The sequence below is a fragment of the Ornithorhynchus anatinus genome, chromosome X1 (assembly GCF_004115215.2).
Source record: "Ornithorhynchus anatinus isolate Pmale09 chromosome X1, mOrnAna1.pri.v4, whole genome shotgun sequence".
NCBI classification, from domain to species: domain Eukaryota; kingdom Metazoa; phylum Chordata; class Mammalia; order Monotremata; family Ornithorhynchidae; genus Ornithorhynchus; species Ornithorhynchus anatinus.
Window position 1 is genome coordinate 70572901 of NC_041749.1, and position 25234 is coordinate 70598134.

Here is a 25234-nt window from a genome sequence, read left to right on the forward strand (position 1 = left end):
CCTTCTACTTAGACTGTGAGCCCCATCTGGTACAAGGACTGTGTCCAGCCTGAATAACTTTTATCTTCCCTAGTGCTCAGCAGTGCTTGGCAAATAATGAGTACTATTATTATTATTATTATCTTTTCTACCACCAGATACAGATGGCTTCCCTCCTGCCTGGAACTCCTTCTCCTTAATATTGAACCAACCACTACTCTCCCCAAAAGCTTTTCTGAAATCACATCTCCTTCAGGAGTCCTTCCCTGATTGATTTAAAATCTCCCCACTTTATATCCCCAACTGCTATTTCAGTACCCACAAGCACCCCTGGCACTTAGACACATACCTTTATATTCTTACCTCTTTCTAGCTGTAATTTATTTTAGGCAGAGATCACGGTGGCCAGTTCTATTGTACTCTACCAATCACTTAGTGCAGTCGAAGCTCAGTCTGCTGAGAAAATTGAGAAATTAAATAAAATGGTGATAAAAGCAAACATTCAAAGTCTGAAATGAACCGAAAAGTAGAGAGGAAGAAAGCTAAGGGGTAGAGGGAAATAACACCACAAGAAATACAGGAAGAGAAGAAAAAAAAAAAGGAAGCGTAGATCATGTAAGAACGACAAGTCATTTAGAGGATTCATTTATAGAATGGGCCTTTTTTTTTTAAACTCATCAATGAATACATAAAGCCAAAATGGATTTGGCACAGATTTAGATGGTGTAACCCAGTCCTATCCCCTAGGCACTTCCGGTCAGAGGGCTTGCACAGTTTATCTGGTTGGCCATTGCAAATATCTGGTTAAAAACAGATCTTATGTAAAAGCTATATTGGTTTGGGCCATTTGTAATAGAGTCAGTTAGGGATATGCAGAGATTTTTGCATTATCTGATATAAGAAATAATGTTTTGGGTTTTCCGATTCCAGAAATTTGACAGCTTAGTTCCTAAATAGGGTAAAATTTCTAATCACAATTAAGATATTTATTAAGCACTCACTCTGTGCCAAGCCCCGGATGAAGAGCTAAATTTGACACAGGATAATCTCATCAAATGTTATCTGTCTCACGCTGGGGCTCACAATTCAAGAGGCAGAGAGGGCAGGCATCATCCCCATTTTATCGATGAAGACACTGAAGCAAACAGCATTTAAGTCCCTTGTGAGGGGTCACATAGCAGGCTTCGATTAGAACATGGGTATCCTGACACCCACTCCCATTATCTCCATATTTACCTCTAGGCTATAAACTCTTTGTGGGCAGGGAATGTGTCTACCAATTCTGTTATATTGCACTCTCCCAAGTGCTTAGTACAGCTCTCTGCGCACAGTAAATGCTCAAGAAATACAAATGATTTATACGGTCCAGTCCCAGACACGTGAACCATATACTGATTGCCATGTTTGTTTTAATGGTCTGAAAACTTCTATAAAAATGGTAGGCCAGCCAACTGTGATTGGCTGGCTTCCCATTGTGTGTGTGTGTGGGAGGCCTCCGTGGCACAATTCTGGTGATGAGGCACACAAAACGTGGGACAACCGAGAGATATGGACCAGGTCTAAATCCCACCTCTGTGTTCTTTCCCGCTGCTTAGTACAGTGTTCTGCATATTGTAAGCACTTAATAAATATTAGTATTACTAGACCTGCTACAATCCTACCTGTTTCCCTAGAAAGGTCTCAGAGTCAGCATCCTTTTCGAGGGAGCCTGCCTTCCTTTGGAAGTGGAGACTAAAGCTCTCAACACTCAAGAGACATTGGATGTTGTTGAAGACACAGGCAGAGCACAGCACCCTAAGAAGGAGGCTGGCAGACCTACTTCTCACCAGCACCATGCCACTCCTCTCAAAGATGCCGGCACACTCCCTTCTCAAAGATGGCCACCGCTTTGGTACTGAGGCCATAGCGGGGCCCAAGTTGAGGCCTCAGAGCTGATCTGCCTAGGGTGCTCAGTTTGAGGAGCGGCCACTGGGGAGGTGGTGATTCAGCTGTGGAGAAGCTCTGTTCCACAAGATACTCCTTAGGACATCATCATGTAACGTCAAACCGCGTGGGTGGGGGGAAGCTGGCCAACTTTTCGGTGCCTCGAGGCGACCACATGTCTGAATCCGCCCCTGGAAAAAAAGCAAAGAAAATGGAATAAAAGAAGAAAACGACGATTAAAAGAGGAAATTACAAGTGTTACAAAAGATGTTGAAAGGTTGAAATGAAGAGATGTAATATTAAATCTTTTACCAGCACTTCCTTCTCCTAACTACTCTCTTCATTGCATTTGCTCAAAATTAAAAGCTGACATAACTATGTGCTCACATAGTTTGGATCACCCTGATTTAACTTATTCACCTTTTAAAGAATTATCCAGAAATCTACAGGAGGGGGAAACTACAATGCTTGAGAAACTCACATGGACCGGAACTCCTTTTTCTTTTTCTTTCGGGCTTTGCTGTTTCTATAAACATCATCAAGGAAGCTCAAAAGGTCATGTTGTTTTATAATTTCTATTGGATGGGTTGTCCATTTGTGGTCAGTAGTTCAATTCCTATTCTGTAGAGCTCTGTGGCAGGATATTCCAGCTCTCTGTTTAAAATGAATGGGCAACTACTCTGTGCATTCCTGAAGGCTTTCAAAAAAAAAATTATTGCATCAACCATAAGAAGGGCACACATTTTTAAGGGTTTATGACCTATATGACCTGAAACACGACAGGTGAGCTTCAGTGAGAGCAAGTGTAAGGTAAAGCAACTGAGGGGTAACAGTCCAAAGTACAACTGAATAAAGATTGGCAATAGGGCCAGCTTCAGACATTTGGCCTCCCTGTTAAGGGCAAAAATGACCCCCCCCCCCCAAATTCTTTATGACACCATCGCATTACACTAAGAGTACAGGGCAATATGGTGACATCATGCACATCACAGCATCATATGCAACGTTGTGTGGGAGAGTGTTTCTTCGCAGCTGTTGTCACTGCACCTCTACCGAATGTCTTGGGCAGCCTGGCTCTGATACTCTAACCTTAGGCCCCTCACAGATCATTTCCATCCCCTCTTCATTTTTGAGGAGGGCAGCAGTGTGGCCATCTTTAAGGAGAGCCAGGCGGCCATCGTCTTGGAAAGATTCATTCATTCAATCGTATTTATTGAGTGCTAGGTGTGTGCACAGCACTGTCCTAAGCGCTTGGGAGAGTACAATACAACAGAATTGGTGGACCTTTCCATGCCCTTAATGAGTTTACAGTCTAGAGATTGATCGATTGATTGATTAATAGATCGGGAGTCCCACGTGGGACGGGGGCTGTCCCAGACCTGGTTATCTTGTACCTCTCTACCCCAGTGCTTAGTGCAATGACTGTCACCAAGCAAGTGCTTAAGAAATCTCACAATTATTATTTTTATTATCGAGGAGGCTACCCTTAGAAGCAGCATAGCTCAGTGGAAAGAGCACAGGCTTGGGAGTCAGAGGTCATGGGTTCTAATCCCGGCTCCACCACTTGTCAGCTGTGTGACTTTGGGTTAAGTCACTTAACTTCTCTGTGCCTCTGTTACCTTATCTGGAAAATGGGGATTAAGACTGTCAGCCCCATGTGTGACAACCTGATTGCCTTGTATCTACCCCAGTGCTTAGAACGGTGCTTGGCACATAGTAAGCGCTTAACAGATACCATCACTATCATCATTATTATTACCCTAGCAGCCTCCTGCTGGCATACAGTCATGTGGAACAACATTGGTACTATGCTGTAGTGATCTTGGCTGAAAAGGGTTTGGAACAATTTTCTTGTACCCACTGCCCCGGTGGGAACTTAGCTCGTAGAGTTGAGAGAGTGCGGGTGGTGTGACATAAACCACTAGTTCTCTAATTCCTTCCTCTGTACAGTTCTCAATTCCAAAATCTTCATGACTGAGCCAAGGCCCATCACTCATTTGTAACAGGAGACTCCATCCAATGTTCTGCTGAATTTTTAGTTCTTAGTGTTGGTTTTTATTGAATTTTTCCAGTTCCTTCTGTCCCAATGTTCTGCCCTCTTCCTTACTCTTTAACTGTGAGCCCTCTGTAGTTCAAGAACCATGTCTAATTCAGCATTCTTGGACCTTTCCCCAGCATTTAGTACAGTGTTTCACAAAGGCAATACATACTAGCACTAACAATTACTGTTATTTTTAGTATTGTTAATACTCCTACGGCTTGTCTTGTCTTATGCCATCGAGTTGTTTCCGACCCGTAGCAACACCACGGACACATCTCTCCCAGAACGCCCCACTCTCCATATGCAATCGTTCTGGTAGTGTATCCATAGAGCGTTCTTGATAAAAATACAGAAGTGGTTAACCATTGCCACCTTCTGCGCAATAAACTCGGGTCTCCACCCTCGACTGTCTCCCATGTGGCTGCTGCCCAGCAGGGGTGAGTTTTGCCTTGTAGCAGATCACCTTCCACTCACTAGCCACTGCCCAAGCTAGGAATGGAATGGATAGACCTCTGCTTGACTCTCCCTCCCGAAGCTGAGACTGGCAGAGTACTGGAAACTCACAGGTGCGACCCTGAGAGGGAGATTACTACTCTTACTAAGGTCTTTCAGTCTGAAAAGATGAAGAAGAGGCTTGATTGAAGCCTTCCAAATCATGACGGGAATGACGGCAAATGTAGAATGACTGCTAACCAGAGCCTTCACAACACCAGAAAAAGGAACACCTATTGAAGTCTGAAAGTGGTAGTTTTAAAACAAACTAAAGGAACTGCTTCTTCACACTAAGTGATATAAGCATATAGAATCTGTTGCAGGAAGTTGTGTGGGCAGGTCCAAGAAGGGTTCCATATTTTTCTAATCCTGGCTCTGCCACTAGTCTACTGGGTGACTTTGGGCAAGTCACTTAACTTCTCTGTGCTTCAGTTACCTCATCTGTAAAATGAGGATTAAGACTGTAAACCCTATGTGGCACAGGGACTGTGTCCAACTCATTTACCTTGTAACTACACAGCACTTAGTACAGAGCCTGGCACATAGTAAGCACTTAACAAGTACCACAATTATTATTATTATCTGGAACAATTCATAGACAATTCATAAAGGTTATTATTAGTGAAAAAATTGGGGTGTTGGGGGAAAGTTAGGGAACTTAAATGGTTCATTCCTAAATATTGGGAAGGATTCATTCATTCATTCAATCGTATTTTTTGAGTGTGTATTGTGTGCAGAATGCTTGGGAAAGTACAATACAACAATAAACAATAACATTCCCTGCCAACAACTAGCTTACTCTCTGGGGGGGGAGACAGACATCAATACAAAGAAATAAATTACAGATATGTACATAAGGGCTGTGAGGCTGGTGGTGGGGGAGAAAAAAGGAAGCAAGTCACGGTGATGCAGAAGGGGGTGGGAGATGAGGAAAAGTGGGGCTTAGTCTGGGAAGGCCTCTTGGAGGAGATGTGCCTTCAATATGGCTTTGAAGGGGGGGAGAGTAATTGTCTGTCAGATCTGAGGAGGGAGGGCATTCCAGACCAGCAGCAGGACGTGGGCCAGGGGTTGGCAGCAAGACAGGAGAGACCGAAGCACAGTGAGAAGGTTAGCACTAGAAGATTGAAGTGTGCGGGCTGGGTTGTAGTAGGAGAGTAGCTAAGTGAGGCAAGATGGGGCAAGGTGGTGGAGTGCTTTAAAGCCAATGGTGAGGAGTTTTTGTTTGTTGCGGAGTTGGATGGGCAGCCCCTGGAATTTTTTGAGGAGCGGGGTGAAATGAGCGGTGGTGTTCCAGTAGGAAAGTCTCTCCTCCACATTCTATGCACATAAAGATGGCGGGGTGCCTTTGGAGCCTATTTCTCCCCTGGAATGAACAGTATGTTTCTTTAAAAAATGCTTCTTGTTAAGTGCTTTTTATGCGTCAAGCACTGCTTTGAAGCATTCATTCATTCAATAGTATTTATTGAGCGCTTACTATGTGCAGAGCACTGTACTAAGCGCTTGGAATGAACAAGTCGGCAACAGATAGAGACAGTCCCTGCCGTTTGACGGGCTTACAGTCTAATCGGGGGAGACAGACAGACAAGAACAATGGCATTAAATAGAGTCAAGGGGAAGAACATCTCATAAAAACAATGGCAACTAAATAGAATCAAGGCGATGTACATTTCATTAACAAAATAAATAGGGTGATGAAAATATATACAGTTGAGCAAACGAGTACAGTGCTGAGGGGATGGGAAGGGAGAGGGGGAGGAGCAGAGGGAGATGGGGGGAAAAGAGGGTTAAGCTGCGGAGAGGTGAAGGGGGGGTGGTAGAGGGAGTAGAGGGAGAAGAGGAGCTCAGTCTGGGAAGGCCTCTTGGAGGAGGTGAGTTTTAAGTAGGGTTTTGAAGAGGGGAAGAGAATCAGTTTGGCGGAGGTGAGGAGGGAGGGCGTTCCAGGACCGCGGGAGGACGTGGCCCAGGGGTCGAAGGCGGGATAGGCGAGACCGAGGGATGGTGAGGAGGTGGGCGGCAGAGGGGCGGAGCGTGCGGGGTGGGCAGTAGAAAGAGAGAAGGGAGGAGAGGTAAGAAGGGGCAAGGTGATGTAGAGCCTTGAAGCCTAGAGTGAGGAGTTTTTGTTTGGAGCGGAGGTTGATAGGCAACCACTGGAGGTGTTTAAGAAGGGGAGTGACATGCCCAGATCGTTTCTGCAGGAAGATGAGCCGGGCAGCGGAGTGAAGAATAGACTGGAGCGGGGCGAGAGAGGAGGAAGGGAGATCAGAGAGAAGGCTGACACAGTAGTCTAGCCAGGATATAACGAGAGCCCGTAGCAGTAAGGTAGCCGTCTGGGTGGAGAGGAAAGGGCGGATCTTGGCGATATTGTAAAGGTGAAACCAGCAGGTCTCGGTAACGGATAGGATGTGTGGGGTGAACGAGAGAGATGAGTCAAGGATGACACCGAGATTGCGGGCCTGAGAGACAGGAAGGACGGTCGTGCCATCCACGATGATAGGGAAGTCTGGGAGAGGACCGGGTTTGGGAGGGAAGATGAGGAGCTCAGTCTTGCTCATGTTGAGTTTTAGGTGGCGGGCCGACATCCAGGTGGAGACATCCTGGAGGCAGGAGGAGATGCGAGCCTGAAGGGAGGGGGAGAGGACAGGGGCGGAGATGTAGATCTGGGTGTCATCTGCGTAGAGATGGTAGTCAAAGCCGTGAGAGCGAATGAGTTCACCAAGGGAGTGAGTGTAAATGGAGAACAGAAGAGGGCCAAGAACTGACCCTTGAGGAACTCCAACAGTTAAAGGATGGGAGGGGGAGGAGGTGCCAGCGAAGGAGACCGAGAATGATCGGCCAGAGAGGTAAGAGGAGAACCAGGAGAGGACAGAGTCCGTGAAGCCAAGGTGAGAGAAGGTATGGAGGAGGAGGGGATAGTCGACAGTGTCAAAGGCAGCAGAGAGGTCAAGGAGGATTAGAATGGAGTAGGAGCCATTGGATTTGGCAAGAAGGAGGTCATGGGTGACCTTAGAGAGAGTAGTCTCGGTAGAGTGGAGGGGACAGAAGCCAGATTGGAGGGGGTCCAGGAGAGAATGGGAGTTAAGGAATTCTAAGCAGCGATTGTAGACGACTCGTTCTAGGATTTTGGAAAGGAAGGGTAGTAGGGCGATAGGGTGATAACTGGAGGGGGAAGTGGGGTCAAGAGCGGGTTTTTTTAGGATGGGGGAGACGTGGACATGTTTGAAGGCAGAGGGGAAGGAGCCATTGGAGATTGAGTGGTTAAAAATAGAAGTTAAGGAAGGGAGGAGGGCAGGGGCGATGGTTTTAATAAGGTGAGAGGGAATGGGGTCCGAGGCGCAAGTGGGGGGGTGGCACTTGCGAGGAGGGAGGAGATCTCCTTTGAGGATACTGCAGGGAAGGATGGAAAAGTAGGGGAGAGGGTTGGTGGGGGGGAGGGGAGAAGCGGAGGGGTGACTTTGGGGAGCTCAGACCTGAGCACTGTGGTAGATTCGCATACCCAGTGTTTAGAACAGTGCTTGGCACATAGTAAGCGCTTAACAAATACCATCATTATTATTATACTCACATAGGTGGAGTACGTGGTAGCTTCCCCCATCTATACTGTAAGCTCGTTGTGGGCAGGGAATGTATTTCCTTTTTGGATCTGAATATCTTCACAATAACACCAAGATCTGCCCTTTCCTCTCCATCTAAATGACTCTCGTGCTGGTACAAGCTCTCATAATATGCCGACTGGATTATTGCATCAGCTTCCTCTCGGGTCTCCCTTCCTCCTGTCTCTCCCTGCTCCAGTCTATTCTTCATTTGGCTGCCCTGATCATCTTCCTACAGAAACGCTCTGGGCATGTCACTCCCCTCCTCAAAAACCTCCAGTGGTGGCCTATCAACCTTCGCACGAAACAAAAACTCCTCACCATCGACTTCAAAGCAGTCCATCCCCTTGCCCCCTTCTACGTCACCTCCCTTCTCTCCTTCTCCAGTCCACCCCATACGCTCCACTCCTCTGCCCCCGCTCACCTCCTCACGGTCCTCCGTTCACGCCTATCCCGCCACCTACCCCCGGCCCACGTCCTACCACTGTCCTGGAATGCCCTCCCTCCTCACCTCTGCCAAACTACCTCTCTTCCCCTCTTCAAAGCCCTCCTGAGAGCTCACCTCCTCCAGGAGGCCTTCCCAGACTGAGCCCCCCCTTTCCCTCTGCTCCCCCTTCCCTCCCTCCACCCACTGCTCTTCCCCCTTCCCCTCCCCTCAGCACTGTGCTCATTTGTATATATTATTTATTACCCTATTTATTTTGTTAATGAGGTGTATATCTCCTTGATTCTATTTATTTTGATGATGTTTTCTTGTTTTTGTTTGGTTCTGTTTTGCTTTGCTATCTGTCTCCCCCGATTAGACTGTGAGCCCGTCATTGGGCAGGGATTGTCTCTATCTATTGCTGAATTGTACATTCCAAGTGCTTAGTACAGTGCTCTGCACATACTAAGCGCTCAATAAATACTATTGAATGAATGTCCTGAATGTTTTTGTAGAAAAATGATCTGGGCAGCAGCGTGAAGTATGGACTGGAGTGAGGAGAGACAGGAGGCTGGAAAGTCAGCAAGGAGGCTGAGGCAGTAATCCAGATGAGATAGGATAAATGATTAGATTAATGTGGTAGCAGTTTGGGTAGAGAGCAAAGGGAGGATTTTAGCGATGTTGTGAAGGTGGGGCCAACAGGATTTTAGTGATGGGTTGAATATGTGGGTTGGATGAGAGAGAGGAGTCAAGGACAATGCCAAGATTATGGGCTTGTGAGACAGGAAGGATGGTGATGGCATGATGCTATCTACAGTGATGGGAAAGTCGGGGCAGGACAGGCTTTGGGTAGGAGAAGATAAGGAGTTCAGTTTTGGACATGGTAAGCTTGAGGTGACAGGAGGACATCCAAATAGAGATGTCTTGAAGGCAAGAGGAAATGCAAGACTGCAGCGAGGGAGAGAGATCAGGGCCAGAAATGTAGATTTGGGTATCGTCCACATAGAGGTGGTAGTTGAAGCCATGGGAGCGAATGAGTCCTCCAAGGGAGTGGGTGTAGATGAAGAATAGAAAGGGACCCAGAACTGAACCATGGGCAACCCCCACAGTTAGGGGGTAGGAGGCAGAGGAGGAGCCCGCAAACGAGACTGAGAATGAATGGCCAGAGGGATAGGAGGATAACCAGGAGAGGAAGAGGCAGTGAAGCCAAGGTAGGATAACATTTCCAGGAGAAGGGGGTGGTCCACAGTGTCGAAGGCAGCAGAGCGGTCGAGGAGCATTAAGATAGAGTAGAGGCCGTTGGATTTGGCAAGAAGGAGATCATTGGTGACCATTGAGAGGGTGGTTTCTGTGGGGTGAAGGGGACGGAAGCCAGATTGGAGAGGGCCACCGAGAGAATTGGAGGAGAAGAATGTGAGACAGTGGGCCCCCGCCCTTCCCCCCCTCCTCCCCTTGCACCCACAGCTACTTTCAAGTGTGGCCTCTGGAACCCCCGCTCTATTACAGGCAAGCTACCTTTCATCCATGACCTTTTCCTCTCCCGCTCTCTCCTCCTCCTCGCCCTTTCAGAAACGTGGCTCTCTCCCGAAGACACGGTCTCCGCCGCCGCTCTCTCCAGCGGAGGCCTCTCCTTCTCCCACTCCCCCAGACTCACCGGTAAGGGAGGAGGCGTCGGCTTCCTCCTCTCGCCCCGATGCCACTTCCGCACTATCCCTCCTCCCCCCTCCCTCTCCTTCCCCTCCTTCGAAGCCCATATCATTCGCCTCTACCACCCACTCCAGTTACTTGTCGCCGTCATCTACCGCCCTCCCGGTCCCACCTCCGACTTCTTCAACCACCTTGACCCCTTTCTCACCTTCCTCCTCTCCTTCTCTCTGCCCACTCTGATCCTTGGAGACTTCAACATCCATACGGATGTACCCGACGACTCCTCTGCCGCCCGCCTGCTATCCCTCCTCGACTCTGCCGACCTCCTCCTCCACCATACCGTGCCCACTCACCGACTCGGTCACACCCTCGATCTCGTCATCTCCTACCGCTGCACTGTCTCCTCCCTCACCGACTCTGAAATCCCTCTCTCTGACCATAACCTTCTCACCTGCTTCATCTCTCACACTCCCTCCCCCTGCAAATCTTCGCTACTGCCCCACAGAGACCTCCGCTCTCTCGATCCCATCCGTCTTTCCAATAGCATCTCTCCTCACCTTGCCGCCCTGTCCTCTCTTCCCACTCTCAACGATCAGGTCTCCGCTCTCAACTCCACCCTCTCTACTCATCTCGACTCTCTCGCCCCCCTTTCCCTCCGCCGCTCTCGCTCCACTAACCCACAGCCCTGGATCACCTCCTCCGTCCGCCTCCTACGCTCCTATGCTCGAGCTGCTGAGCGCTGCTGGCGAAAGTCCAAGCACCAAGCCGACCTCACACACTTCAAATTTATCCTTTCCTGCCTTAACTCTGCCCTCTCCTCCGCCAGGCAAAGCTTCTTCTCCTCCCTCATCGACACCCATGCCCGTCACCCCCGCCGATTGTTCCGGACCTTTAACTCTCTCCTTAGGCCCCCTGTTCCTCCCTCTCCCCCATCTCTCACCCCTAATGATCTGGCCACCTATTTCCTCACGAAAATCAACACGATCAGGTCTGAGCTCCCCAAAGTCACCCCTCCGCCTCTCCCCTCCCCCCCACCAACCCCCTCCCCTACTTTCCCATCCTTCCCTGCAGTATCCTCAGAGGAGATCTCCTCCCTCCTCGCAAGTGCCACCCCCTCCACCTGCGCCTCGGACCCCATTCCCTCTCACCTTCTTAAAACCATCGCCCCTGCCCTCCTCCCTTCCTTAACTTCTATTTTTAACCACTCAGTCTCCAAGGGCTCCTTCCCCTCTGCCTTCAAACATGCCCATGTCTCCCCCATCCTAAAAAAACCCGCTCTTGACCCCACTTCCCCCTCCAGTTATCGTCCTATCTCCCTACTACCCTTCCTTTCCAAAATCTTAGAACGAGTCGTCTACAATCGATGCCTAGAATTCCTTAACTCCCATTCTCTCCTAGACCCCCTCCAATCTGGCTTCCGTCCCCTCCACTCTACCGAGACTGCTCTCTCTAAGGTCACCCATGACCTCCTTCTTGCCAAATCCAATGGCTCCTACTCCATTCTGATCCTCCTTGACCTCTCTGCTGCCTTTGACACTGTCGACCATCCCCTCCTCCTCCATACCTTATCTCACCTTGGCTTCACGGACTCTGTCCTCTCCTGGTTCTCCTCTTACCTCTCTGGCCGATCATTCTCGGTCTCCTACGCTGGAGCCTCCTCCCCTCCCATCCTTTAACTGTTGGAGTTCCTCAAGGGTCAGTTCTTGGCCCTCTTCTGTTCTCCATTTACACTCACTCCCTCGGTGAACTCATCCGCTCTCACGGCTTTGACTACCATCTCTACGCAGATGACACGCAGATCTACATCTCCGCCCCTGTCCTCTCCCCTCCCTTCAGGCTCGCATCTCCTCCTGCCTCCGGGACGTCTCCACCTGGATGTCGGCCCGCCACCTAAAACTCAACATGAGCAAGACTGAGCTCCTCATCTTCCCTCCCAAGCCCGGTCCGCTCCCAGACTTCTCCATCACCGTGGATGGCACGACCATCCTTCCCGTCCCGCAGGCCCGCAATCTCGGTGTCATCCTTGACTCGTCCCTCTCGTTCACCCCACACATCCTATCCGTTACCAAGACCTGCCGGTTTCACCTCTACAATATCGCCAAGATCCGCCCTTTCCTCTCCACCCAAACGGCTACCTTACTATTACGGGCTCTCGTTATATCCCGGCTAGACTACTGTGTCAGCCTTCTCTCTGACCTCCCTTCCTCCTCTCTCGCCCCGCTCCGGTCTATTCTTCACTCCGCTGCCCGGCTCATCTTCCTGCAGAAACGATCTGGGCATGTCACTCCCCTTCTTAAACAACTCCAGTGGTTGCCTATCGACCTCCGCTCCAAACAAAAACTCCTCACTCTAGGCTTCAAGGCTCTCCATCACCTTGCCCCTTCCTACCTCTCCTCCCTTCTCTCTTTCTACCGCCCACCCCGCACGCTTCGCTCCTCCGCCGCCCACCTCCTCGCCGTCCCTCGGTCTCGCCTATCCCGCCGTCGACCCCTGGGTCACGTCCTCCCGCGGTCCTGGAACGCCCTCCCTCCTCACCTCCGCCAAACTGATTCTCTTTCCCTCTTCAAAACCTTACTTAAAAATCACCTCCTCCAAGAGGCCTTCCCAGACTGAGCTCCTCTTCCCCCTCTACTCCCTCTGCCATCCCCCCTTTACCTCTCCGCAGCTAAAGCCTCATTTTCCCCTTTTCCCTCTGCTCCTCCACCTCTCCCTTCCCATCCCCACAGCACTGTACCCGTCCGCTCAACTGTATATATTTTCGTTACCCTATTTATTTTGTTAATGAATTGTACATCGCCTCGATTCTATTTAGTTGCCATTGTTTTTACGAGATGTTCTTCCCCTTGACGCTGTTTAGTGCCATTGTTCTTGTCTGTCCGTCTCCCCCGATTAGACTGTAAGCCCGTCAAACGGCAGGGACTGTCTCTATCTGTTGCCGACTTGTTCATCCCAAGCGCTTAGTACAGTGCTCTGCACATAGTAAGCGCTCAATAAATACTATTGAATGAATGAATGAATGAGTGGGCGTGATAATAATAATTATGGTATTTGTTAAATGTTTACTATGTGCCAAGCACTGTTCTAAGTGCTGGGGTAGATACAGGGTAATCAGGTTGTCCCACGTGGGGCTCACACTTTTAATATTCATTTTACAGATGAAGTAACTGAAGCACAGAGAAGTTAAGCAACTTTCCTGAGGTCACACAGCAGACAAGTGGTGGAGTTAGAATTAGAACCCCTGTCCTCTGACTTCCAAGCCCTTGCTCTCTCCATTAAGCCAAGCAACTCACTCAAGGAATTTGGAGAGGAATGGTAGAAGGGAAATGGGGCGATAACTGGAGGAAGCCCTGGGATGAAGAGAGGGCTTTTTTAGGATATGGGAGGCATGGGCATTTTTGAAAGCAGTGGGGAAGAAGCCATTGGAGACCAAACAGCAGCCAGCCATCGATCAGTCAATCAATGGTATCTATTGAATGCTTACTGTGTGCAGAGCTCTGTACTTAAAGCTTGGGAAAATACAATAGAGTTGGAAGACGTAATCACTGCCAAAAAGGAGCTTTCCATTTACAGGAGGAGCTTACAGTCTAGTGTAGAGGGAACACTGGGCTAGTCCTTGGGCCTGACTCAATATTGTTTTTTTTTTCTTTTTGTGGTCTCATTTTTAAATGGAGTCTGGGGCTCCTGAGCATAACTTAGGTCTTGTGTACAGATCATCATTTTTCTTGCTTTAAGTCATTCATTCATTCATTCAATTGCATTTATTGAGCGCTTACTGTGTGCAGAGCACTGTACTAAGCACTTGAAAAGTGCAATTTGGCAACCGATAGAAATAATAATAATAGTAATGCTGGTATTTGTTAAGCGCTTACTATTTACAGAGCACTGTGCTAAGCACTGGGGTAGATACAGGGTAATCAGGTTGTCCCATGTGAGGCTCACAGTCTTAATCCCCATTTTACAAATGAGGGAACTGAGGCACAGAGAAGTTAAGTGACTTGCCCACAGTCACACAGCTGACGAGTGGCAGAGCCGGGATTCGAACCCATGACCTAGGACTCCCAAGCCCGTGCTCTTTCCAGTGAGCCACACTGCAATCCCTACCCAGCAATGGGCTCACAGTCTAAAAGGAGGAGACAGACAACAAAATAAAACAAGTAGACAAGCATCAGTAGCATCAAAACAGATAAGTAATATAGATATATGTTCATCATTAATAAATAGAATAATAAATATGTACAAATATACACAAGTGCTGTGGGCCGGGGAAGAGGGTAGAGCAGAGGGAGGGAGTAGGGGTGATGGGGAGGGGAGGAGAAGCAGAGGAAAAGGGGGGCTCAGTCTGGGAAAGTCAAAAGTCAAAAATAAACTTTGGATATTGTTAAGTTTTAGATAGATCCTGGAGTCTGCTACCCTAAATTAAACAGGTTTGTCTTAATGATAGAAGATATTCTGAAAGGTAGCTGGGATGTCAAGTATTTGTTTAACTATTTGTGCCATTTACAAATGCCCAAATTACCAAAGAAACACTTTCCATTTGGCTGTTGAATGCTAATCATAAATAAGCTAAAATGAATTATAAATTTTTTGAAATTTTTGAAATCTATTTCTTGATTTTTTAAAGAAAAAAATGCAATATTCACCCCAAAATTACCTTTTTAAAAACCCTGAAAATCCATAGCCTTTCCACGAGTAATGCTGAAAAACTACAGGATTTAGAGTGGTACAGACTGACCAAATGAGTTGGGAATGCTTTTAATCCTTTGCTCAGTTCTCTCCAGTAATTTTAGAAGCGTATTAGAGTCATGAATGCACACACCCAGTTATGCTCTTGGCTAAAGACAGATCCCTGAGGAGCAAACCTTACCACTCACCTTCTCAGTTTACATATGAATATTAATCACTGAAAGTATGTTAAAATGGCAATAAGATAGAGCAATGAACTAACAAAGTAGAAACACTACAAGACCTTTCTCTTCTTCATGCTCTCTAGGGATTCTGTAACCAAGAGTCTTATAGTATGGAATTGTACTTTCCCAAAAATACTGAAATACTTGGAGATTGGAATTCAGACTCAGTTCAGATGTTGCTGACCTTCATAAATATTTTCCCTTTTATGAGTAACACTGCTCATTCTCCAGAGTTCTTCTGCAGGAAAACTCTCTTATTTTGTTCCACGTAGAAGAAACGTTTGCTCCAGTTAACAGAGTATTCTTTGGGACACAAACTTCTAGCTTCAAATTACATGAACCTGGCCCCCAGCTTTGGAGGTTGGTTTAGTTCAGTGGATCGATGGTACTTATTTGTTGAGCACTTATCGTATACAGATCACTGTATTAAGTGCTTGGTAGGGTATGATACAACAGAGTTAGTAGACGTGTTCCCTGCCCTCAGAGGAGCTTAAAATCTGGTGGGTGAGAAAGACATTGAAATGGATTACAGATAGGGGAAGCAGCAGAGAATAAGGATGAGATAAGGAGAAGGAGCCCGTAACCTTGACATTATCCTCGATTCATATCTCTCTTTCAACCGACATATTCAATCTGTCACCAAATCCTGTCGGTTCAACCTTGATAACATCACTAAACTCCTCCCTTTCCTCTCCATCCAGATTGCTACCACATTAATTCAAGCACTTATCCTATCCCGCCTTGATTTCTGTATCACCGCTTTGATTTCTGTATCAGCCTCCTTGCCAACCTCCCTGCCTCCTGTCTCTCTCCACTCTAGTCCCTACTTCGTTCTGCTGTCCGGATCACTTTTCTACAAAGCCAACCAGTCCATGTTTCCCCACTCCGCAAGAACCTCCAGTGGTTGCCCATCCACCTGAGCAATATATACAAAATCCTTACCATAGGCTTTAAAGCACTGAATCACCTTGCTCCCTCCTGCCTTACCTCGCTGATTTCCTAATGCAACCCAGCCCGCACACTTCACTCCTCTAATGTCAACCTACTCACTGTACCTCAATCTCGTCTATTTCGCTGCTGACCCCTCGCCCACGTTCTCCTTCTGGCCTGGAATCCCCTCCCTCTCCCTATCCGACAGACAGTCACTCTCCCCACCTTTGAAGTCTTATTAAAAGCACATCTTCTCCAAGGCTTCCAAAAGGCCTTCCCTGACTTAGCCCCCATTTCCCCTTCTGCCAGTCCTTTCTGCGTCACCCTCGCACTTGGATTTAGCATGCTTTTTCTTCACCCCTTCCTCAGCCCCATGGCACTTATGTACATATTTGTTTATTTATATTAATGTCTCTCTCCCCCTCTGGGCTGTCAACTTACTGTGGGCCGGTACTATGTCTACCAACTCTGTAATTTTGTATTCTCCTAAGTGCTTAGTACAGTGCTCTGCACACAGTAAGCGCTCAATAAATACCATTGATTGATTGAATGATTGATTGATATGTACATACGTGCTGTGGAGGTAGCGGTGGTGTTCATTCAATAGTATTTATTGAGCGCTTACTGTGCGTAGAGCACTATACTAAGCACTTGGAATGTACAACTCGGCAACAGATAGAGACAATCCCTGCCCAGCAATGGGCTCACAGTCTAAACGGGGGAGACAGACAACAAAAAAAAACAGAACAAAACAAAACAAGTAGTCTGGCGTAAATATCATCAAGATAAATAGAATTATAGATATATACACATCATTAACAAAATAAATTGAGTAATAATATATACAAATATGCAAAGTGCTGTGGGGAGGGGAAGGGGGAAGAGCAGAGGGCGGGAGAAGGGGGAATGGGGAGGGGGAAGGCGCAAGGGAGGGCTCAGTCTGGGAAGGTCTCCTGGAGAAGGTAAGCTCTCAGTAGGGCTTTGAAGAGGGGAAGAGAGTTAGTTTGGCCGATGTGAGGAGGAAGGGCATTCCAGGTCAGCGGTAGGATGTGGGCCAAGGTCGACGGCGGTACAGGAGTGAACGAGGGACCAGGAGGAGGTGAGCGGCAGAGAAGCGGAGTGTATGGGGTGGGCAGTAGAAAAAGAGAAGGGAGGTGAGGTAGAAGGGGGCAAGGGGATGGAGAGCTCTGAAGCCGAGAGTGAGGAGTTTTTGTTTTCGTGCGAAGGTTGATAAGCAACCACTGGAGGTTTTTGAGGAAGGGAGTGACATGCCCAGAGAGTTTCTGTAGAAAGATAATCCGGGCAGCAGAATGCAGTATAGACTGGAGCGGGGAGAGACAGGAGGATGGGAGATCAGAAAGGAGGCTGATGCAGTTGTCCCATCAGGATATTGTAAGAGCTTGTACCAGCAAGGTAGCATTTTGGATGGAAAGGAAAAGGCGGATCTTGGCAATGTTGCAAAGGTGAGACCGGCAGGCTTTGGTGACGGATTGGATGTGTGGGGTGAATGAGAGAGCAGAGTCAAAGATGACACCAAGGTTGCGGGCCTGTGAGACGGGAAGGATGGTAGTGCCATCCACAGTGATGGGGAAGTTAGGGAGAGGACAGAGTTTAGGAGGGAAGATAAGGACCTCAGTCTTGGACATGTTGAGTTCTAGGTGGTGGGGGGGGTGGGGGAAATGCAGGTGGAGATGTCCTGGAGGCAGGAGGAGATATCAGCCTGGAGGGAGGGGGAGAAAACAGGGGAGGAGATGTAGATTTGGGTGTCATCTGCATAGAGATGATAGTTGAAGCCGTGGGAGCAAATGAGTTCACCAAGGGAGTGAGTATAGATGGAGAACAGACCCTTGAGGAACCCCTACAGTTAGTGGATGGGAGGGGGAGGAGGAGCCCGGGAAGGAGACCGAGAATGAACGGCCAGAAAGATAGAGGATAACCAGGGCTTAGGGGCTACAGAGATAAGTGCATTGACAGTGAAGAAGAATGGAAGGAGAATAGGGTGGGGAGATGAGAGGTTAGTCAGGGAAGGCTTCTTGGAAGAGATTCAATTTTCGTAAGGCATTGAAGATGGGGAGAGTGGTGGTATGTCAGATATGAACGAGGAGGGAGTTCCAGGTAAGACAGATGATGTGAGCAAAGGGTTGACGGCAAGAGAAACGAGATTGAGGTAGAGTAAGGGGGTTGATGGTAGCAGGGTGAAATGTACTGGCTGGGTTTTGGTGGGAGAGGGGTGAGGGTTGAGGTACGTTGGGGAGAGCCAATTGAGTGCCTTAAAACTGATGGCGAGGAGTTTTTCTTTGCTGTGGAAATGGATGGGCAACCATTGGAGGTTTTTGAGGAGTGAAGTATGGATGGAGTGGGGAGAGGGCGGGGGCAGGGAGGTCAGTGAGGAGGCTGATGTAGAAGTTCAGACGAGATACAACAAGGGCTTGAATCATCATGATGTAAGTGCTTGGATAAGCTTGATAGCGTTTTGGGTGGAGAGGAAGGGGCAGATTCTAGAGATGCTGTGAAGATAGAACTGACAGTATTTGGTGACAGACAGAATAGACAAGTTTTTGTTGACATTGAAACACCAGCATACCAACCCTGGCTTATGCATCTTCTTTTTCTCCTCCTGGTGATCATGAGAGTGGAGGGAAGAAGGAGCTGTGGGATTAAAATCCCCTACCATTCTGAGATGACCTTACTACAAATCCCAAAATATTTTCTTCCTTCCCCCATTTCTCTCTCCCTCCTTTCTTTTCTTCCCTCTTTCATTCCCTCCCCCTTTTCCTCCCTTAGGAACCAGGGCAATCAATCGATCAATAGTATTTATTAAGCACTTACACTCTAGAGGGTACTGTATTAACTGCTTGGGAGAGTACAATAGAGTTAGTAGACATGATCCCTGCCTAGAAGGAGTTTAAAGTCTAGCTGGGGTGACAGACACTAAAATAAATTGCAGGGACCAAGACCCTGTGCACAGAACAGCACAGATCAGCGTGGTAGCAGTTTGGATGGAGAGAAAAGCGTGGATATTAGCGATGCTGTGAAGGTTGAACTGACAGGATTTGGAGACACTGAATATGTGGATAGAATGAGAGAAATGAGTCGAGGACAATGCCAAGGTAATGGGCTTGTGTGAAAGGAAGGATGATGGTGCTGTCTACAGTGAGTTGTGGGGAAGATAGGGTTTGGGTGGGAAGCTGAGGAGTTCTGTTTCGGACATGTTAAGTTTGAGATGTCAGTGGGACATCCAAGTAGAGATGTCCTGAAGGCAGGAGGAAATACGAGACTGCAGAGAAGGAGAGAGATCAGGGCTAGAGGTGTAGATTTGGAAATCATCTGCTTAGAGAGATGCTAGTTGAACCCCTGGGACCGAATGAATTCTCCAAGGGAGGTGAGTGTAGGTGGAGACTAGAAGGGGAACAAGAACCGAGCCGTTTTTAAAACGGTATTTGTTAAGCACTTACTATGCATGAGACGCTGTTCTAAGCGCTGGGGCAGGTACAAGTTTAAGCAGGTTGGACACAGTCCCTGTCCCGCACGGGGCTCTGGGACTCCCACAGTTAGGGTGTGGGAGGCAGAGGAGGAGCCCATGAAAAAGCCCTTTTCATGAGAGAAAGCTTTCATGGGCTTTCATGGGCTAGAGAAGCAGCGTGGCTCAGTGGAAAGAGCACGGGCTTGGGAGTCAGAGGTCATGGGTTAGAATCCCGGCTCTGCCACTTGTCAGCTGTGTGACTGTGGGCAAGTCACTTCACTTCTCTGGGCCTCAGTTCCCTCATCTGTAAAATGGGGATGAAGACTGTGAGCCTCACGAGGGACAACCTGATGACCCTGTATCTCCCCCAGCGCTTAGAACAGTGCTCTGCACATAGTAAGCGCTTAACAAATACCAGCATTATTATTAAAAAGATTGAGAAGAAGCAGCCAGAGAGATAGGAGGAGAACCAGGAGAGGACAGTGTCAGTGAAGTCGAGGTTGGATAATGTTTCCTGGAGAAAGTGGTGGTTTATGGTGTAAAAGACAGCTGAGGGGTCGAGGAGGTTATCTTCCCTCACCTAGATTGTGAGTCTCATGTGGGACAGAGCCTTTGTTTGAACCCTTTATCTTGTTTTCACCTCAGTGCTTAGCAAACTGCTCGGTAAATATCGAGGGCTTAATAAATACCATAAGGAGCTACTTCCCACCTGGGTGCCACAGACCCCCGCCTCCAGTAAACTTTACTCTCAAAGAAGAAGTTGGCATACCTGGAGATTTGCATGTCTTTGGGTGTGGTGTCTGAGGGAGTTGCAGGCAACACTCCAGGGTAGAAATGTGATGAGAGTCCAGCCTGTGCTCCCACTGCTCCAGTTCTTTTGGCTGGCAGGAATTGACACCCACATCTCTTCTCCAGTGGGATTCCCACTGTTCTCACTGGGCTGGTTGTCTAGCTAGTACAGCTGTCACACCCCCAGCTTCACTACTGCTACAGTTGTAAATCCCTCGCTCCCTTCCCCTCCAACCCCAGGTAATTCCTGCCTTTTTTGGAAAGAGCACGGGCTTGGGAGTCAGAGGTCATGGGTTCTAATTCCGGCTCTGCCACTTGTTAGTTGTGTGACTTTGGGCAAGTCACTTAACTTCTCTGTGCCTCAGTTACCACATCTGTAAAATAAGGATTAAGACTGTCAGCCCCACGTGGGACAACCTGATAACCTTGTATCTCCTCCAGTGCTTAGAACAGTGCATGGCTCACAGTAAGCGCTTAACAAATACCATCATTATTATTATTTTTTGGAATGCCCTCGGCAGAGGTGCAAGCGGGGTGTGATTTCCAGAAGAAGTGTTCAGGTGGCTTAAATTGTCTGGGCATCCTATCAATTTTACCAATCCCAGAAATGAAGGGGTTGAACAGTGGTCCAACATGGTGCCGCCTCCCCCTTCCCCAGTCACATGATGCAATCTGGTGCCGGCCTGGGCAGTCCCGGGTCACGGAGCGTGGAGAGTTGCCCGTGCAAGTCCAAAGCAGCTGTCCTGACTCACGGGGAGCAGACCTCTTCCGCTTGCAGGGGTCAGCTCCGGGGAAGAGGTCTCATAGTGCCCTGCTCCCTGGACTGCTCCCCGCCCCTGCAATCCATCTCCATCCCCAGACAGACTCTGCCCCCCTTCCCCACCCCCCTCCTCCCTGTCTCTGCCATGGGTCAGCTCTGGAGGAAAGTACTGCCTCCCTCTTTTTTTTTTAATGGCATTTGTTAAGTGCTTACTATGTGCCAGGCACTGTACTAAGTGCTGGGGTGGATACAAGCAAATGGGGTGGACACAGTCCCTCTCCCAGGTGGGGCTCACAGTCTTAATCCCCATTTTACAGAAGAGGTAACTGAGGCCCAGAGAAATGAAGTGACTTGCCCAAGGTCACACTGCAGACAAGTGGCTGGGGGGGGATGGGGGGGCGGGAGGGGGGGACAGGCACTAGAACCCAGGTCCTCTGGCTCCAAGGGCCGTGTTCTTTCCACTAGGTCAGCCATGCTGCTTCCCTCTTCCCCAGAACAGGTCACCTAATAATAACTATGAAACAAAGAAACAAGAATGCCTGTTCGATATATCATCTTAAAGAATTTTGCCTGAATAACGTGCCACAGAGAAAAATGTGCCAGCCTATCGTGGAACCGCCTCAGCCCCTGCAAACATGCACTCACCAGTCCAGTCAATTAATTTATAATTTTCATCCCTGGTAGTAAAATCAAATTCTAGACTGTCATTCTACTATAGTATGGTAACATAATATCATATCAGCATGGCCCTAGAGAAGCAGCGTGGCCTAGTGGGCCTGGGTGTTGAAGGACCTGGATTACTAATCCCGGTTCTGCCACTTGTCTGCTGTGTGACCTTGGGCAAGTAGCTTCACTACTCTGTGCCTTAGTTCCCTCATCTGTAAAATGGGGATTAAGACTGTGAGCCCCACGTGGGACAGGGGTTGTGTCCACCCCCGTTTGCTTGTATCCACTCCAGTGCTTAGTACGGTGCCTGGCACATAGTAAACACTTAACAGATACCTACAAATATTATCATCATCATTTAGGCTCACCTAGCAGCACAAACCTGAAAGACTCCAGGGTTTAGAATTCTAGGAAAGAAGAATCAGTCGATCAATCAGTGGCATTTATTGAGTGCTCAGTGCATGCAGAACACTGTAGTAAGAGCCTGGGGGAGTGCAGTACAACAGGTCGTAGACCTGGTCCCCCACCAAGTCTAGAGGACTGTTTGGGAGGAGGAGGGGGCGGAGGGAGACAGTAGATTGTAAACTCCTCGAGGGCAGGGATGGGAACCCATAGTAGACCTTTCCAAGCCCTTCGGGCCAGACCTCTGCACACGGTAAGCACTCAAGCAGCATGGCCTGACGGCTAGAACACAGGCCTGGGAGTCAGAAGGACCTGGGTTCTACCCCCCATTCTGCCACGGCTGCCGGGAGACCTTGAGCGAGTCATTTCATTCATTAATTCAATAGTATTTATTGAGTGCTTACTATGTGCAGAGCACTGTACTAAGCGCTTGGAATGAACAAGTCGGCAACAGATAGAGACAGTCCCTGCCATTTGATGGGCTTACAGTCTAATCGGGGGAGACGGACAGACAAGAACAATGGCAATAAATAGAGTCGAGGGGAAGAACATCTCGTAAAAACAATGGCAACTAAATAGAATCAAAGCGATGTACATTTCATTAACAAAATAAATAGGGTAATGAAAATATATACAGTTGAACAGATGAGTACGGTGCTGAGGGGATGGGAAGGGAGAGGGGGAGGAGCAGAGGGAGATGGGGGGAAAAGAGGGTTAAGCTGCGGAGAGGTGAAGGGGGGGCGGTAGAGGGAGTAGAGGGAGAAGGGGAGCTCAGTCTGGGAAGGCCTCTTGGAGGAGGTGAGTTTTAAGTAGGGTTTTGAAGAGGGGAAGAGAATTAGTTTGGCAGAGGTGAGGAGGGAGGGCATTCCAGGACCGCGGGAGGACGTGGCCCAGGGGTCGACGGCGGGATAGGTGAGACCGAGGGACGGTGAGGAGGTGGGCGGCAGAGGAGCGGAGCGGGGGGGGGGGGTGGGCAGTAGAAAGAGAGAAGGGAGGAGAGGTAGGAAGGGGCAAGGTGATGGAGAGCCTCGAAGCCTAGAGTGAGGAGTTTTTGTTTGGAGCGGAGGTTGATAGGCAACCACTGGAGGTGTTTAAGAAGGGGAGTGACATGCCCAGATCATTTCTGCAGGAAGATGAGCCGGGCAGCGGAGTGAAGAATAGACCGGAGCGGGGCGAGAGAGGAGGAAGGGAGATCAGAGAGAAGGCTGACACAGTAGTCTAGCCGGGATATAACGAGAGCCCGTAGCAGTAAGGCAGCCATTTGGGTGGAGAGGAAAGGGCGGATCTTGGCAATATTGTAAAGGTGAAACCGGCAGCTCTTGGTAACGGATAGGATGCGTGGGGTGAACGAGAGAGATGAGTCAAGGATGACACCGAGATTGCGGGCCCGAGAGACGGGAAGGATGGTCGTGCCATCCACGGTGATAGGGAAGTCTGGGAGAGGACCGGGCTTGGGAAGGAAGATGAGGAGCTCAGTCTTGCTCATGTTGAGTTTTAGGTGGCGGGCCGACATCCAGGTGGAGACATCCCGGAGGCGGGAGGAGATGCGAGCCTGAAGGGAGGGGGAGAGGACAGGGGCGGAGATGTAGATCTGGGTGTCATCTGCGTAGAGATGGTAGTCAAAGCCGTGAGAGCGAATGAGTTCACCAAGGGAGTGAGTGTAAATGGAGAACAGAAGAGGGCCAAGAACTGACCCTTGAGGAACTCCAACAGTTAAAGGATGGGAGGGGGAGGAGGTGCCAGCGAAGGAGACCGAGAATGACCGGCCAGAGAGGTAAGAGGAGAACCAGGAGAGGACAGAGTCCGTGAAGCCAAGGTGAGAGAAGGTATGGAGGAGGAGGGGATAGTCGACAGTGTCAAAGGCAGCAGAGAGGTCAAGGAGGATTAGAATGGAGTAGGAGCCATTGGATTTGGCAAGAAGGAGGTCATGGGTGACCTTAGAGAGAGCAGTCTCGGTAGAGTGGAGGGGACGGAAGCCAGATTGGAGGGGGTCCAGGAGAGAATGGGAGTTAAGGAATTCTAAGCATCGATTGTAGACGACTCGTTCTAGGATTTTGGAAAGGAAGGGTAGTAGTAAGATAGGGCAATAACTGGAAGGGGAAGTGGGGTCAAGAGCGGGTGTTTTTTTAGGATGGGGGAGACGTGGTCATGTTTGAAGGCAGAGGGGAAGGAGCCATTGGAGGCTTCTCAGGGCCTCACTTCCCTCATTTTTAAAATGGGGATTAAGACCTTGGCGCCCACTTGGAACGGAGACGGTGTCTAACCCGCTTCGGTTGTACCGACCCCCAGCTCTTAGTACAGTCCTTGGCAGAGAGTAAGAGCTTGACTGTAAGCCCGTCAATGGGCAGGGATTGCCTCTATGTGTTGCCGAATTGTCCATTCCAAGCGCTTAGTACAGTGCTCTGCACATAGTAATCGCTCAATAATTACTACTGAAGAAAAAACCGCATCCCGCGGCTTGATAGAAGGATCCGATCCCCTCCCCGCAAAGAGAGTGAAGGAACTGGCCAAGCCGAGGCTTGGATCACGTGGTCCCCCTGGCTCCGCCCCCTCCGGCAACCGAAGCGGGTCCCCTAGCTACTGCCGCTACTGCGGCTGCGCGGTTGCCCGGAGTCGTCGTCGTCGTCGCCGCCGCCGCGGTCGGAGGCGGAGGAGTGTCGGCTCGATGGCTTTGCGGGGACCGGAGATTGCGGAGCCGGGTTCCCCCGGGCTTCTGGATGAAGCGGCGGCGGCGGCCGGGGCTGAGGAGCCAATCGAAGAAGAAGCGGAGGCAGCAGATGGCGGTCTGTTGCGTTGGGACCGCTTCTCGGCCTGGCTGCACTGTGTGTGCGTGGTGGGCTTCGATCTGGAGCTGGGCCAGGCTGTGGAGGTGAGAGCCCCCTCAGGTTGCCCGGACAATCTGCCTGCACGCAGGGCTCCTCCGTTCGGGGTCGGCTAGGAACGGAGCCCGCCCAGAACAAAGACCGTGTTTCCCCCGGCAGAGGTGATTTTCCTTTCCCGATGGACACTGACCAGTTTTTCGCTCCGCATCGGAGATTCGGGATTACCTCCTTGCATCGGGGCAAGCAGTCGATCGGTCACGGGGATTAACTGAGCGCTTAACTGTGTGCAGAGCGCTTGGGAGAGCACAATCTTAACAGGAGTTGGCAGACGCGTTCCCTGTCGAGCTTCCAGTCTAGAGGCGGGGGACAGACATGAATAGAAATGAAGACAGTGCGGGA

The 25234-nt window shown here is 49.2% G+C and overlaps 1 protein-coding gene and 1 non-coding gene across 4 annotated transcripts in view; one reads left to right on the top strand and one right to left on the bottom strand.

Moving 5' to 3' along the window:
- Positions 1-25234, top strand: part of DENND6A (DENN domain containing 6A) — a 110463-nt gene that overhangs the window by 23054 nt on the left and 62175 nt on the right. The window contains exon 1 of one of the 3 annotated variants that reach the window (XM_001510993.4): positions 24622-24882. The exons of the other annotated variants lie outside the window; for them this stretch is intronic. Coding sequence (XP_001511043.1) covers positions 24679-24882 — 204 coding nt within the window. The 5' untranslated portion in view covers positions 24622-24678. Of the gene's footprint in view, positions 1-24621; positions 24883-25234 lie in introns of those variants that run through there. 3 annotated transcript variants of the gene reach the window in all.
- On the bottom strand, positions 4391-4527 carry LOC114807177. Its single transcript, XR_003755230.1, has one exon. It is a non-coding gene; the product is annotated as a small nucleolar RNA SNORA7 (small nucleolar RNA).